The following is a 13,445-nucleotide window of genomic DNA, read 5'->3' as shown; positions in this document are numbered from 1 at the left end:
GCCTCGCCTCGTCACACACATACAGTATGAGCCTTTAAAAATGGCAAAGTTAATCATAGCTCAGATGGGGGAAGAATAGCTTTAAAATGTATCTGCTGAAACAATCTGGCAGAAATAGATGCTGAATAAGAATGTGGAGAAAACTGCCCCGTGATGGCGGGAGCAATAAAAGTACTAAAAGTGCTGCTCGCTGTTAAGTGGGGGGGAGCGTTTGTTGATGTTTTGGCGCTGCTGCCTGTGTTAACAGGGAACAGGCACTGGCGCCTTCCATCACTAGGTTACAGTGACCTGCCTGCGCTGGTTGAGGGCCAAGTCATCTCCTGCTGGAAACGGCAAGAAGCCATAAAAACTAAAAAAATCTCGGGGCCGTTTATACGTCAGCAATGCATATGGGGGCGTCACGCCAAGAGCACAGCAACAAATGCTGTGTGCCTCTGTGTGCTGCCAGGACTCAGCATACGCTGTTGTGTCCACTGTCCACGACTCAGCTCAGTCTGCAGGAGGAGGCTTCTGCAGCCACTTTGATCCCAACCACATCGTGTTTTACAGTGTGCGCTGGCGCCGCTTACCGTTGGAGAAGTGCGCCCCCTGTGGGAAGCTGAGCTCGTGGCTGTGCTCGGCCTCGCAGGAATACATCGCCTTGGCATCCCTGTGCCAACAAAAGAAGAAAACGGGCCACGGTTGAAGCAATGAGAGAGGGATCGAAGAGGGGGAATGTGCTGTGGATGGCGTCATGTCTACAGTACCGGCCGACTGGAACAGACTGCGATGAAGAGGCGTGTTCAAAAAGCAGCGCTCTGGCAGAGACCCTGAAACCACACGGGGAAGTTTAGACCACTTGATCGTATTAGAGGTCAAATAAACAGCAGGCTTGGTCAAGGGGCAAAAATACCCCGTGATCACATGGACAGAGTCAGTAAAAGAGTTTTCTATTTTGATAAATCATTATTTATAAAATGCAACGGTCAGGGAGAGAAACAAAAACAAGTCTGTCCACTCGCTCCCGGCCGGCAATCCTCATTGTTTTAGATTGAGGTGAAATGCGTAACAACACATTACGGGAGGTTTCCTTCCTCCAGCGTGGAGAGAATCGAGTTTAAACCACATAACAAGGCTGCACTTGACCCTCACGCACACCTCGGAGTCAAGGGGACGTCAGCGGCCGGGGCGAGCTGGGCGGGTGCTGAGCAAGGAAACTACTTGAGTGACTGTGTGACTGGCTTCTCACACAGGACAAGTCAAACAACCCATTAGTCTCGAGAGGAGGCGCGCAGAGCGCTGCTGGGTCACGTCAACCCAGGAGCGGGTGGAGCGTGATTAGAGCCGGCTCTCCCACCAGAGAGGAAGAGGCATAAATCTCCCAACGCACACTCATCTGATCTCAGAGAACTCTCATTGCTCATAAACAGGAGGAGGAGGAGGCTGATGACTCAGGGGGGAGGGGCGAAGAGCAATGCGGCTGCACTGCTGTCCTCGAGCTTTATGGACCTGCGGTTATTTAGTTGAGGAACAGTAAACTGCACACAGACACATTGCTCTGATATGAACTGTATATCCACAAGAGGCATCAGAGGACAGCAACCAACAATTACTTTCATAATTAGCATTATCATCATCAATTGATCTGTAGAATAATCAATGAATCATGTTGTCTATGAAATGACAGAAAATATTGACACGTGCCCCATTATGTTTTCTCAGACTAACAGTCCAAAACCCGATGTCTACTCGATGTATAATGATACACAACCAAAGAAAAGCAGCGAATCCAAACCCTCTGTGTTCGTAGGAAAATAAACAAATCAGTTGGAATCATAAGGAGGGATAAACATCTCGTCTCTGCAAACTGTCTCTTTATTCTTTATTAGTTTAATGTATCCTTATCTTTCATACTGCAACATAGTTTGGGCAAGTACTTTTCCTACTTCTGAGAAAAATGCTGGTCCTCCAGAATCGTTTTGTTAGGATTGCAACATGATCCCACATGTCTCACATCTCAGCTGCTCCTTTATTTCAATAACTACAGATTCTTACTATTTATGACATTAACATTTCTTTAACTTGCATTTTCCTGTATAAGATACTTTTAGGTGAAGGAACTATTCCTGATCATTTCAAGACTTTCTTCAAAGTCAGTCCACAGATTCATTCTTACTCAGCTCGTCAATCTTAACATCTTCATCCTCCCAAAGTGCTAACTAGTAGAGGTACATTTCCTATTAGATTTCGGGGAACCAAATTATGGAATGACTTTTCCCACCCAACAAAGACATGTCCTTCTATAAAATGTTTAAAAAATGGTCTCAGAAAAAGTCTCATTGCTGTTTTGCAAGAGTTTTTTATGGATTAGTGTTCATGTCTTTCTTGTTTTAGCTGTAATATCAAAATGTTTAGCGGTTTCACTCATGGGGACACGGAGCATCACCACGGTGAGGAACCGCCACACACCGGGGGAAACTCCAATGTGAACAAACCCAAGCCATGCTTACTTTCACATGCACACACACACACACATGCACACACAGAATCGATATAATGAGATTATTCTTCTTTCTTTTGTTGTCCATCTTATGCATTTTTCATTTTATGTTTGTAATTTTGTAAAATGTTAAATATTATATAGGTGGAGGCTTCAAATAAGCCTAGTTGGCTGTTTGTCTCTTCCTGCACTGAGATATTTATTTATCTCTTTTGTGATTTTTATTTGGTTTGATTGTATTGAAAATAAATAAATTGAAGATTTGCCGATAACTCTGATGATTGGCTCATCAATTATTCAACTGATATTTTCAGCACTGTTTTTTAGGCGCGTAATAAACAATGAATGAAATGTCTACAAGACATCATTTCACGGACGGCATTAAGAGTTCAAATAAGCAAAATGACGAGCGTTTCAGAAGCCATTACACTGAGCCGGGCCGTTGGTTGCCGTTGCTGACGGAGGCGTCTGCTCTGCAGCGGCGGAGCTCTCGTTTGGGAGGAAGGTCTGGGTGCTCCGAGGGCTTCAGACTCTCGCTGGGCTCCAGCGTTGACAGACTTTGGACGGATCCAGAGCAGCTCCGGTGGCCTTGAGGGAGACATGCGAGTTATACGTCTCCTGCTAAATGACACAAAGACATTCAAGTGGCACCGAAACCGCTCGCACTCTGCACCATCTGACAGAACAAGTCCTTCAAATCACATTTGACCACGGCTGTTTGAATTGTGCTAAAGTCAAGGGAGTGCTGTCAGTCGGAAGTCCTGCTGGAATAACTACAAAATATAAGGAATTCTGTCCCGAAGAGGACAGATTCATGAAGTTCCTCTCCGCTTCATTACTGCGCAGGAAACAAAAGCAACGACCGGCTCGACGTGACGATCCTCCTACCTTCAGAAATATGCAGTGATTTCAGGGAGGGGCCAGCGGAGCGGTTCAGCAGCGCTGGCCTGAGGTCCATGCGGCAGTGCGGGGCTTTTTTGGGGGCGGGAGACAGCCAGGGCGCTGTTCTCACTGAGGACAGGCTGAGAGCGTCCTCCGACCCCCCGTCTGTAGGGCCCGCGTCCTCCCTGGAGCTGGACTCCGGGCTGCTGACACACACGCCGCTCCTGGGGCCAATCGAGAGCTGCGACGCCGTTCGGCGGAGGTCCAGCAGCGACTTGTCCTTGACCTGAGCAGAGCAGGCGGATTTGGAGGAGCCATTCTGCTCTGAGGAGTGCGAGGACAAAGACTCCATGCTGCCCGTGGGGGTGCTGCTTGGACTGCTGCTCAAAGTGTCACCTATGCAGGGGCCAGAGAGGAGGCATACAAGGCCCTAATTAAAACCGGCTGCACCAGCTCGTCTGAGGTTAAGCCTTCAGAACGTGGAGAGACAGTGTTGCAGACATCAGAGAGATTATTAAAGGTCTCCGACAGGGTTTGGTCAAACTGAGGTGTGATGGCGCACGGCGCTAATCACCGCGTTGGGACTCACTCTCTGCATCGGCCAGGCACAGGGTCGGGGTGTAGAGGCTGCGGGGCTTCCTGGGCCCCGGGGACAGACAGATGGCCCGGCTCCTGCGAGAGCCGGGTTGGCTCTGGGGCTGAGGCAGGGGCATGTTGGGGTCCGGAGGTTGGTGGAAGATCTGGAGGTCCAGAGAGGAGCACTGATTATGAAACACTGTTGGTATTCACATTGTGTTTGAGCTTTGTTCCAAACATGTTACGACTCTCGCTGTCCAGTATTGAGCTGGATGACATTTCTCCATTTAATTTCCAGAAAATGTAACGGATCATCGGTTTAACAATAATGCAATTTGCATTTACTGCACCGTGATACAATAAACTATCCACATTGCCCACCTGCATGCAGTGTCAGGCTCAGTGTGTTTTACTCCAACATAAAGAAAGAAAGCACACAACAGGGTTTACCACCATACATGTTGAAAAATGGAAACGGCAAACCCAACTTACCTTGCTGAAGTTCTGGATGAGTATCTCCATCACTATGTTCTGAAACTTGATGTTCATCATGGCGGCCACGGTTTCCTCTTGTGAGCGCATCAGGGTGGGCCCAAAGATGACACCCAGGTTGGACACCGTCATCAGGTTGGAGGAGCTTTGTGTGGAAACTCTGCAGGTGGAGGACATGGGGGTGAGATGCTGTCCTGTCTCTTCACCAAGCGGAGACGCGTTCATTCTTTACCAGCGGCCGACAGTATTAGAAACACCGACAAATGCATGAGCAAACTGTGAAGACTATTTAATCCGTTTCAGCGATTTTTATCGTCTCTTTTTTTCTTTTTAAAGGCTGCAGTGTAACCGATCCACGACGGGAACACGTACGTGACGAGGTGCTTTATAAGCAGCTCCAGCATGTCCTTGTTCCTCTCGGGCAGCTTGTGAACCAAAGCATGGACGGCACACACCCGGTAGTTCTGGTCATCAGACTCTGAGGAACGACACGAGGATATCAAATGATCACGAGGCGACTATGGGTCATTGGGTAGCAGGTCCGTCGTTCAATCAGGGGGTTGGAGGTTCAATCCCCGCCCTAGTCGATGTGTCCTTGAGCAAGACACTTAACCCTGAATTGCTCCGTGTAGCTGCGTCTACGATGTATGAATGTAACAGGATTGTAAGTCGCTTTGGATAAAAGCGTCAGCCAAATGACATGTAATGTAAAGTGGCTCATGTACCAACACCAGAAAAAGACAATAACCTGACAATCATTGACTTTTAGAATGGTAATATGTTTTATTACGGTGAGTCTGATCAGAGGGATATAATATTGTATTGTATTTACTATTTTGTCATGTAATATGTAATATGAATACAGCTATACAGACACTTTAACATTAGATTCGAGCAACTTGAATTACACGTGTATGTAAATAGACCACTTGAAATTGTGGTGAAAACAGAAAAATGTCAAATTTAGATCTGCAGATTCACATTAAACTTGAGACGCTATATTCACAGAGGTGTAGAGATTAAGCCAGTTTAAGAGAGCTTTGTAATGCACATGGCATGGAGCCATTTTCAGAGACGGACACTTTTTAAATTGGTCTAATCTCTACTCATTTCATTTCCCCGCTGTCTGGCTGGTGCAACCACACAGCATCTCATTCTAGATATTACATTTGACATGCAATTTAAACTCAGTTCCCCTTGAAAAAGGGTGGATACAAATTCACAATATGTCAGACTAATTAAATCGGATCTAAATAAATGAAAGCACACATAACCTTCTAATCCATATGCACTACCGAATGGCACAGACACAATTAACCCATTATTGATCAAACATCCCACAGCAAACAGAGGAGAGGTCCTAAGTTTGACCACCAGATTGGTATATTCATATAACAATAAATGGTGAATTATGTCTGCTGTCATAACTAACTGCAGCCATCATAGTAATTTGCTTAACTTACTGACAGCCAAGATGAAATCTTTGTGGAGCTTGAAGGTCATTATAGGCTCAGAGAGACACCTGGTGAATAAAGAGAACAGTTGGCACTTACTTCCTGCGGGATACGGGTCTTTTGAATGCAGCCACCTCTCTTTGTGAGTGACTGGCAGCGCACAATGCACGACTAACACCGGGTAACTTTCACAGAGGTATTATGGAGATGATGATTCCTGAAAGCTGAGGACGAGCAGCCACCGGGGCGAGCTGACCTGAGGTAATTCTTTAGGCCGCTGGTAATAGTTTTGTTGTCCCACGTCTCTGGATCCAGGTCCATATCCACAGGTGCCCTGGATGCTATTGGAAACACATTTTACTTTGACCACAGTGCGTAAGCTGTACATTACCAATACAACCAGACACGGCCCGACAGGCTGCCTGGCAGAGCATTAATACCACCCTCTGTCTTCCTATGTGGAGAGGAGAATCTAAAATGAATGCACACTTACAATGTGTGGCATTTCCCAGAGATGGAGATCAAGTCTGAGGAGGAATTTAATAAATCTCTCAGACATGTTCTGTTCAAATGTTCAAATGTACATGCAAACAGGATTAGCCTGTATCATCTAATAAAGTAATGACATAGTAATATGGGAGGGGGTTGCTGTTGCGCTGTCTCGCCACAAGGAGGACCTCTTTCCTCAAGCTGCAGGCTCACGTTGTGTTTGCTAAAGCTCCATTCAACTTAAGATGGTGGACACAAAGAGACGAGCTGTTCATCCACTAAAGCTTCACAAGCTACAGATACACATACATGGTCAATCAGAATTGTCTACTTATTCTAGTTTTGCTACATGACACGTGAGAATGCCATTTAATACTGTATATACTACACTAAGAAATACTCTCATGAAAAAGGCCTCAACATTTTTTTAAAAGTTCCTTTAAATACAGGGCTAATTAGACATTTATACAATGCTGAGCTGTGTAATCACATTATTTTCTGATTTTACGGTTACTTACAAAAGACTGTGGTCATCAGCTTCTGTACTTTGGAGTTGACTCCTCCAATCCGGTACAGTCCCATTGTATTTATGCCTGCGTGACAATGAGAGAGAAATGGAAAGGGTTGGAACAAAGATGTTTCTGTTTCGTTAAGAATGTACAAATGCCACGTGTTGCCATGTCCACGAATGAACGAAGCACATTGATATTCATAATCACAGCCAGGCTGCACTCAGGTGAGAGATGAAAGCTGGGAGATGTAAATGCCTCACCTCTAGTCTCCACCAGGTCGATGCATTTCCTGACGAAGTTAAAGCCCGCCTCATTAAGAAATGCTGTGATACAACATGAGAATAAGTTTGACGCGTCAATTACCGGCTGCGTAAAGCAGGCATCGTGCATGAGTAACAATATCTCCCCTCTTGGGCTCTGGGTCATAATGCACAGCCCTTATGATGAAAGGCGCCGCTGTGTCAAGTTATTGTGTTTATGAATGCATGCGTTTGATATGTGCAGGCTGGGGAGATTTATTCAACGTCTTGGGAAGCTAAATTTACACATTTCAATGATGAAAAGAGATTGGAATGACATATACATATTAAATCAAAATGAAACACACTTACTTTCTTCCTTTTTGTGTAATATCGCTGGCAGGTTGTAAATCTAGAGAAAGTTCACAGAATCATTCTTTTAACGAGCCCTCTGGTTAAAATGTATTCCCAGAAAGAACGGAATTCAGTTTCCCCCCCCCGAGATCTGTTCAGCGGGCTGTCCTATTAGTACAAGTGGACAGTGAGGTCATGGTTTCTCCACAAAGGACATCACCTGAACCCTCCAGACAAGGGTGCTAGTGTCAAATAAGTCCGCTTGGGTATTGTTGGGTACTGGACTTCCTGTCTAAGAGCAGCAGCCTGCCTCACAATTAATACTTCAAAGACAATCGGGCAGAGTTCCTCACCGGCTCCTTGCCATCCATGGCCTCCAGCCACAATCTTCTGTTGGGCTCAGAGAGTGCCTGAAGTGTCATAACGCCATGCCTGAAAAGATTTCAGAGAAAAGTTGCTCTCAGTCTGATCTCATTGCCTCGGGGCCCCTGGACAGACCTTGTTTACATTGGCTCTGACCACTATAAAAGGACAAGTGCGACTAAAATAACTCATGTGCAAATGCTTGACTTCAAACCGGGCCCTCGCTCGGCTTGGTGCTTCGCATTCCACTCCCAGTTGTAAACGCTACATGTGTTTCAGATTAAAGTGATTGGTTTTGATTTTCTTTGGCACCCAACATGCATATAACACCTCAGGTTTTCTTCCTCGCCTCACTCATTGATACGGAGCTTGAAAACTGAGCATTACCTGCAGTCGATACACAGCGCTGGACACATTATCTGAGGACACTGGCAAAGAAAAAAAAAGCCCACCCGGTAGTGATAGTTAGTACGAGCATGGAGCCGTGTGTCACGTGGCGTGTGTCGCGATTAACAGGGAATCTTCACCACGTTTTCAGTGATAAGAGAACCTCGAGCGGCGCAGAGAGTTTTGCATTCTGTTCGCCACGTTTGAGACATCTTTCTCAGACATTAATGCGTCTACCCTTGAATACGGTGGATGGATTTATGTTTATGATGCTCATAATACTGAAAACATTTCAAAGATTCAACAGTGTCACCTTGATCCCCCCCTTCCCCTCGTGTTACCACTTTTTTTTGGAAGTATTTTCTGTTGAAGTCCCTCTGAAAACTGCTGACAGTAATTTTTGTGAAACACTCTTTCTAGAGAGACACATTGCTGGTATATTTATTTAATTACACTTTGTTTTCATTGCCATGAGCACCTCAAATTAAATTCTATTCACTGCGTAAATCTGTGCAAATCAAATGAAACCATTCTCATGGCCAAATACCCCTTTAGTAATGTGCGTGAACCAACCCCTTAAAGAGGAGTTTGTGAGGAGCGGGGCTATAGGTGTAACAGCATGTTTATTATAATAAGGATAAATGGATGAGGTTGAAGCCGACTGGCGCTTGGCTCACATTGTCCTTGTGGTTGGAACAAGCACCTTGGGGCCATCGCACGTTTATGATAAATGAGTTGTCCTGCGAATAAACTGCAGTTATTGTCCATGCTCAGCAGCAACACGCCAAGGGTGAGCGCTGCCGCTGGCGCCCGCTGCAACAGTAACGCATGGCGACGAGCTGGCTCTATATCCTGGAGCACAAGTTTCAATAAAGAGCTCATTCCAAGCCCTCGTAACTTGATCACTCCGGCCACCGTTCATCAGAATGCCCCTGAAGGTGTTTGATCTTTGGCCAAACCCGTATCCCATTCCCAGAGTACCGCAGTAAATCCAAATATGTTATGAATGATTTCACAGCGCTTGAAGATTTCAAACTTCCGAAATGATCGATTGATTCTCAGGAGGATGTAAATCAATGTGTTATTTGAGTAATTGCAGGCAAGTAGAAATCATTTCAGAATATGTCTGTGTCCTTAAGCCCATATTGACCAACAGATTGTGTGAAGCGCCAAGACGACGACAGCATTCCATTAGAGGGTTTGGATTAGAGATCGAGCGGGTGACACAATTAGCAGCGCACATGCAGCACATGCAACTGCCCCGAGAGGGCAGCACTGGTCAGTTCACATACCGGACTTTATAGAAAAACGGAAGCGGCCTGAAAAGAGTTCCACGATAGATGTCATTTCTACATTGACATGAACACAGAGAAAAGACGGACTGGTTAAATATCCATGTTGTGGACTCACAACAAACAAGAGCCTGGGTGGGAGGGGACTTGAGGGACATGCAGGAGACAAACAGAGCTGAAAACATCTGGTACACAGAGAGTCCTTGAAGATGTTAATCAAACCTGCACTCTCATGATAATCTAGGTTAATTGAAAAGTTGTTTAAAAACATGGAGTGACTTTTGCTTTGATAGACTGATATGCAAACACTTTGGTATTTTTCAACCAAAATATCCCATGTTTTGTGTGTAAGTGACCAACGTTTTTATAAATTGGCACTGAGGGTGAACGCTGCTGAGCCGAGAGGGCATGTAACGTTACGTCAAGTGCTTGTTTTTGACACCGAGAGGCTCGGAATGTGTAACGCTATGGAAAGTACCCGACAGAGAAATACAACCAGTGGAACACAAGGGTAAGAAACACAAGGAAACAAGAGTATCAAGAGACCACTTGATTGACACTTCAGATGGGGGGGGGGGGGAGACTCTAAAATCATAAGACAATGTAATGCCACTCACACCCACTTTTTTTCTTTTTAAGAGTGAGATTGTCCAACAGTTTTATATTATTCAAACTGAATATTATTTATTCACAAATATGAATAATGAGTGCGAGAAGAGTCTGTCTTCATGTCTGTTTGTGTGTATGAGTGTGTGTGTGTGTGTGTGTGTGTGTGTGTGTGTGTGTGTGGAGGGAGGGGGGTGACGAACACCCACTACAGGACCATTATCAGACATTGTTGTCGCTAATAATCAGTTGCACACAGAAACATGAAAAAATAGGGGAAAGGGTGAAAAATACCAAAGTTACCCTCAAACTTCAAAATATATCGTTACTAAAGCGACGCCATCATTATTTACACCACCGCAGCATGCTGGTTCGGTTCACACTGTTCCAAGTTGGGATGGAAGACAAACGTCGGCATGCTGAGGTGGTGATTATTATGTTTTCTGGATGTTTTCAGTCCATGCCAGTGTGGAGAACTCTTTGGGAACACGTGTATGATCCAGGCAATCACAGACCTCTCCATCACTTCGATATCAAAGCAGAAACGCTTGTCGATGGAGTCAGTTTTCCTCCGAATGCAGGACTTGAGCTTGAACATCTCCGGCTGGTTAAGGACAAGACCGTTCTAAAAAAATAAACATACCGTACATCAATAAATACAAATAAAACATATATAAAAAAGGACAATTGAAAGCACCCTTCTTCGATTCTTTCCTTCATGCAAATCTGAAAACAGCAGGACAATCCGATTCGTAAATGCAAATTAAATGTGGTTACGGGTGGTTAATCTAATCCACAATTACATCATTAGAACTATATTATTTGATCTATAGGAAGTCTCGAGAAGTTTAACTCATATTTGACTACAAATGCTTGAAAATTAAGCGAATCTGTTTCGTTGATGGTGTACAAAACAAAACACACACTCTCTGTAATGAGGTTATTTGTATTCCTTCAGTCCCCTTTCTTGTTCTTTGTGGATTTCGTTATCTGTGAACCCTTTGAGTTAATAAGTCTTGTTTTCTGTGCTGTCATCACTGAGCACCTCTCTCCTCTTCTCTCTCTACTTATGGATGCATTTGCATCTCTCCATCACACATTGTTAACTCGGCTTCCTCCCCGGAGTCTTTGTGACATCACGTCTCATGGGTCCATTGGACCTGGCCGGGTCTGATGCCTCCTACCTGGTGAGCTTTCTCCTGTCATGGCCCTGCTGATGAGCTGATATTGGGCTGTATAAAATAAACTGAATTGAATTGAATCCTGATTTCTCTTTTCCCCTCTGGGGCGAGGCGTCCGTATCAGCCACGGGAGAGTTCTTCGCTTCGCCCACACAGGTGATCATGTGCAACTAAACTGAAACAAAAATCCCAAACTAAAATACCTGTTTGGCAGCAGATTTACTTTCAGTGTTGCTCAGGCTGAAGGTCTTGCTGCCTTTGTCGTATGTGCAGTAGTGACGCATCCAGGTGCATCCCAGGGGACCTGACACAAACACACAAGTGCTTGACACAAAATATTTTTCTCTGAATCACAGGCTTATGGAAAGACTTCTGAAAATCAATTTGCAATTAATGTGTGATGAATCAAATGTTTATCAGTGGTGATCTACCATTTGGGTGCATCTCGGCCCCCCCCTCGTGTTTGAGACAACATCAAGGTGAATCGGTAAACAGGATGAATTATGAGCTCTGTGCGAGAGGATCTCCTCTGCAGAGGCCTGGGAAAGCTCCAGACATGTTTATGGTGATGGATGTAAAACCATGCACTTAGAAGTGAGGTCTGAAGGGGTGGGGTGGGGTGGGTGGGGGGACTCTGACTGGCTGACAGCCCGGCTAGAAAGACTCACGTTTCTCCTGGACGTACAGGAAGCCTTCCATCGTCCACTGGCCCGGGGGTTTATAGTCCTGATCTGCAGACCGTATCCTCTTCATCAGCTTCTCCACTTCCTGCTTAGTGCTCATAAAGTTGTTTCGGGCCTGCGCAGGATTGGATTGTAATTGCATTAGCAGAGGAAGTCTTGTGCGACTTCATTTCTTTCCCTGCAGTTTCTCATCTCAAGTACCCTTACTTTGCCTGCATCAAGGCGCAGACTGAAACCAACAAAGCAAAACACGTCACCCGATGATAAATGCTTCACATTTGTGCAGCGGCGTGAGGACACCTGAGGGAACGAACGCATCGGCAAACTGTTTGGAAGTACAACACGCAGCATCTAATTCAAAAACACTGGATTCATTTCGGAGGAACACACACGAGGTGATGAGCATTCAGGACTCACTCGTTAACGCTCCCTGAACACCGTTTTTTGTATGTTTCTTTACTTAGAAAGGTCAGTGTGAGGCCGTCTTATATCCCCTGCTAGACAGATGCTGAGACAGCTTCACCTTGTCCAGCTCCTATTAGAGCCCTCTGCATCAGAGGACATGGAGGGAGGGTCAGGGGAGTGGAAATTGTCAGGGCAACGGCACTGACATTTTGGGTCAGAGTGAAATTTGAGCCCTCAGGCTGCAAGTGGTGAGGTCATGGTGATGGAAAGGAGAGGGCACGGCAGCAGCTGTAGCGTTACACCCAGTTCTACCTCTATTATTATTTTTTGACACAGGACCATTACATGGCTTGCAGTAACTGCTTGCAATACAACACTCTGAAACTATTGATCCTCAGTGCAGCACCGAATCCCGTTTAAATTGGGCGTCTATCCATTTGTGAAAACTCTTGCTTGTTATATCGCGGTGTGATAAGCTGCAGAGTCGGACCACGTGACTGGTTGCTTTTGTGTGCAACCCCCAAGATGGTGAGACTTACGTTCTGTAGGTTGAACTGGAGCTGTTGTTTGTACGGATCAAATTCATGAGCCAGCTCGTATCCTTCGTGGTAGAACGTAAACAATCCCTGAAGAAAGGCCAGCAGCTGGAGAGGAACGATATGTAAAGGTGATCGAGAGAGTTCATATAAAGCACATTTAAGAACATTTAAAAAAGAGTTGCGACATAAAACACGCCACCCGGAACACCCAAAACGATCACCACCACTATAATCACACAATTACGATTCAGTCTCTACAACATGGGGAGTTCTGTCGTGATTTGCATTTCAAAACTTATGATTTAATTATAATACCGTTGCCTAAAACTCGCTTTAATTCTGTAAATGTCACACTGTGTGCATTTCCACTTTTGGAGGAGAACTCTAATTATAATATACACGTTGCACCCTCAGTTAAAAAGTCATTCATTTCTCATCAAACATATTAGCAACATTTGGAAATCTGCCAAAAAAGTTATATTTTCATCTCGACGCACTGGCTCGTATACATA

General features: G+C 45.1%; 1 protein-coding gene across 4 annotated transcripts in view; it reads right to left on the bottom strand.

The window, feature by feature from the left end:
* LOC130210264 (rho GTPase-activating protein 42) overlaps positions 1 to 13,445 on the bottom strand; it is a 58,335-nt gene that overhangs the window by 1,612 nt on the left and 43,278 nt on the right. The window contains exons 7-24 of one of the 4 annotated variants that reach the window (XM_056440289.1): positions 12,934 to 13,038; positions 11,975 to 12,104; positions 11,510 to 11,610; positions 10,641 to 10,750; positions 9,520 to 9,576; positions 7,831 to 7,909; positions 7,496 to 7,535; positions 7,145 to 7,207; positions 6,891 to 6,965; positions 6,140 to 6,224; positions 5,893 to 5,951; positions 4,802 to 4,907; positions 4,430 to 4,589; positions 3,951 to 4,101; positions 3,368 to 3,769; positions 2,908 to 3,067; positions 747 to 809; positions 570 to 649 (exon numbers count right to left, since the gene is read on the bottom strand). In XM_056440289.1, the coding sequence (XP_056296264.1) occupies positions 570 to 649; positions 747 to 809; positions 2,908 to 3,067; positions 3,368 to 3,769; positions 3,951 to 4,101; positions 4,430 to 4,589; positions 4,802 to 4,907; positions 5,893 to 5,951; positions 6,140 to 6,224; positions 6,891 to 6,965; positions 7,145 to 7,207; positions 7,496 to 7,535; positions 7,831 to 7,909; positions 9,520 to 9,576; positions 10,641 to 10,750; positions 11,510 to 11,610; positions 11,975 to 12,104; positions 12,934 to 13,038 (2,026 nt within the window). The remainder of the gene's footprint in view (positions 1 to 569; positions 650 to 746; positions 810 to 2,907; positions 3,068 to 3,367; positions 3,770 to 3,950; positions 4,102 to 4,429; positions 4,590 to 4,801; positions 4,908 to 5,892; positions 5,952 to 6,139; positions 6,225 to 6,890; positions 6,966 to 7,144; positions 7,208 to 7,495; positions 7,536 to 7,830; positions 7,910 to 9,519; positions 9,577 to 10,640; positions 10,751 to 11,509; positions 11,611 to 11,974; positions 12,105 to 12,933; positions 13,039 to 13,445) is intronic. The other 3 variants (XM_056440290.1, XM_056440291.1, XM_056440292.1) reach the window with 3 other exon arrangements.

The sequence above is a fragment of the Pseudoliparis swirei genome, chromosome 20 (genome assembly GCF_029220125.1).
Source record: "Pseudoliparis swirei isolate HS2019 ecotype Mariana Trench chromosome 20, NWPU_hadal_v1, whole genome shotgun sequence".
In the NCBI taxonomy this organism is placed as follows: domain Eukaryota; kingdom Metazoa; phylum Chordata; class Actinopteri; order Perciformes; family Liparidae; genus Pseudoliparis; species Pseudoliparis swirei.
This window is presented reverse-complemented; position numbering and strand designations above follow the sequence as displayed.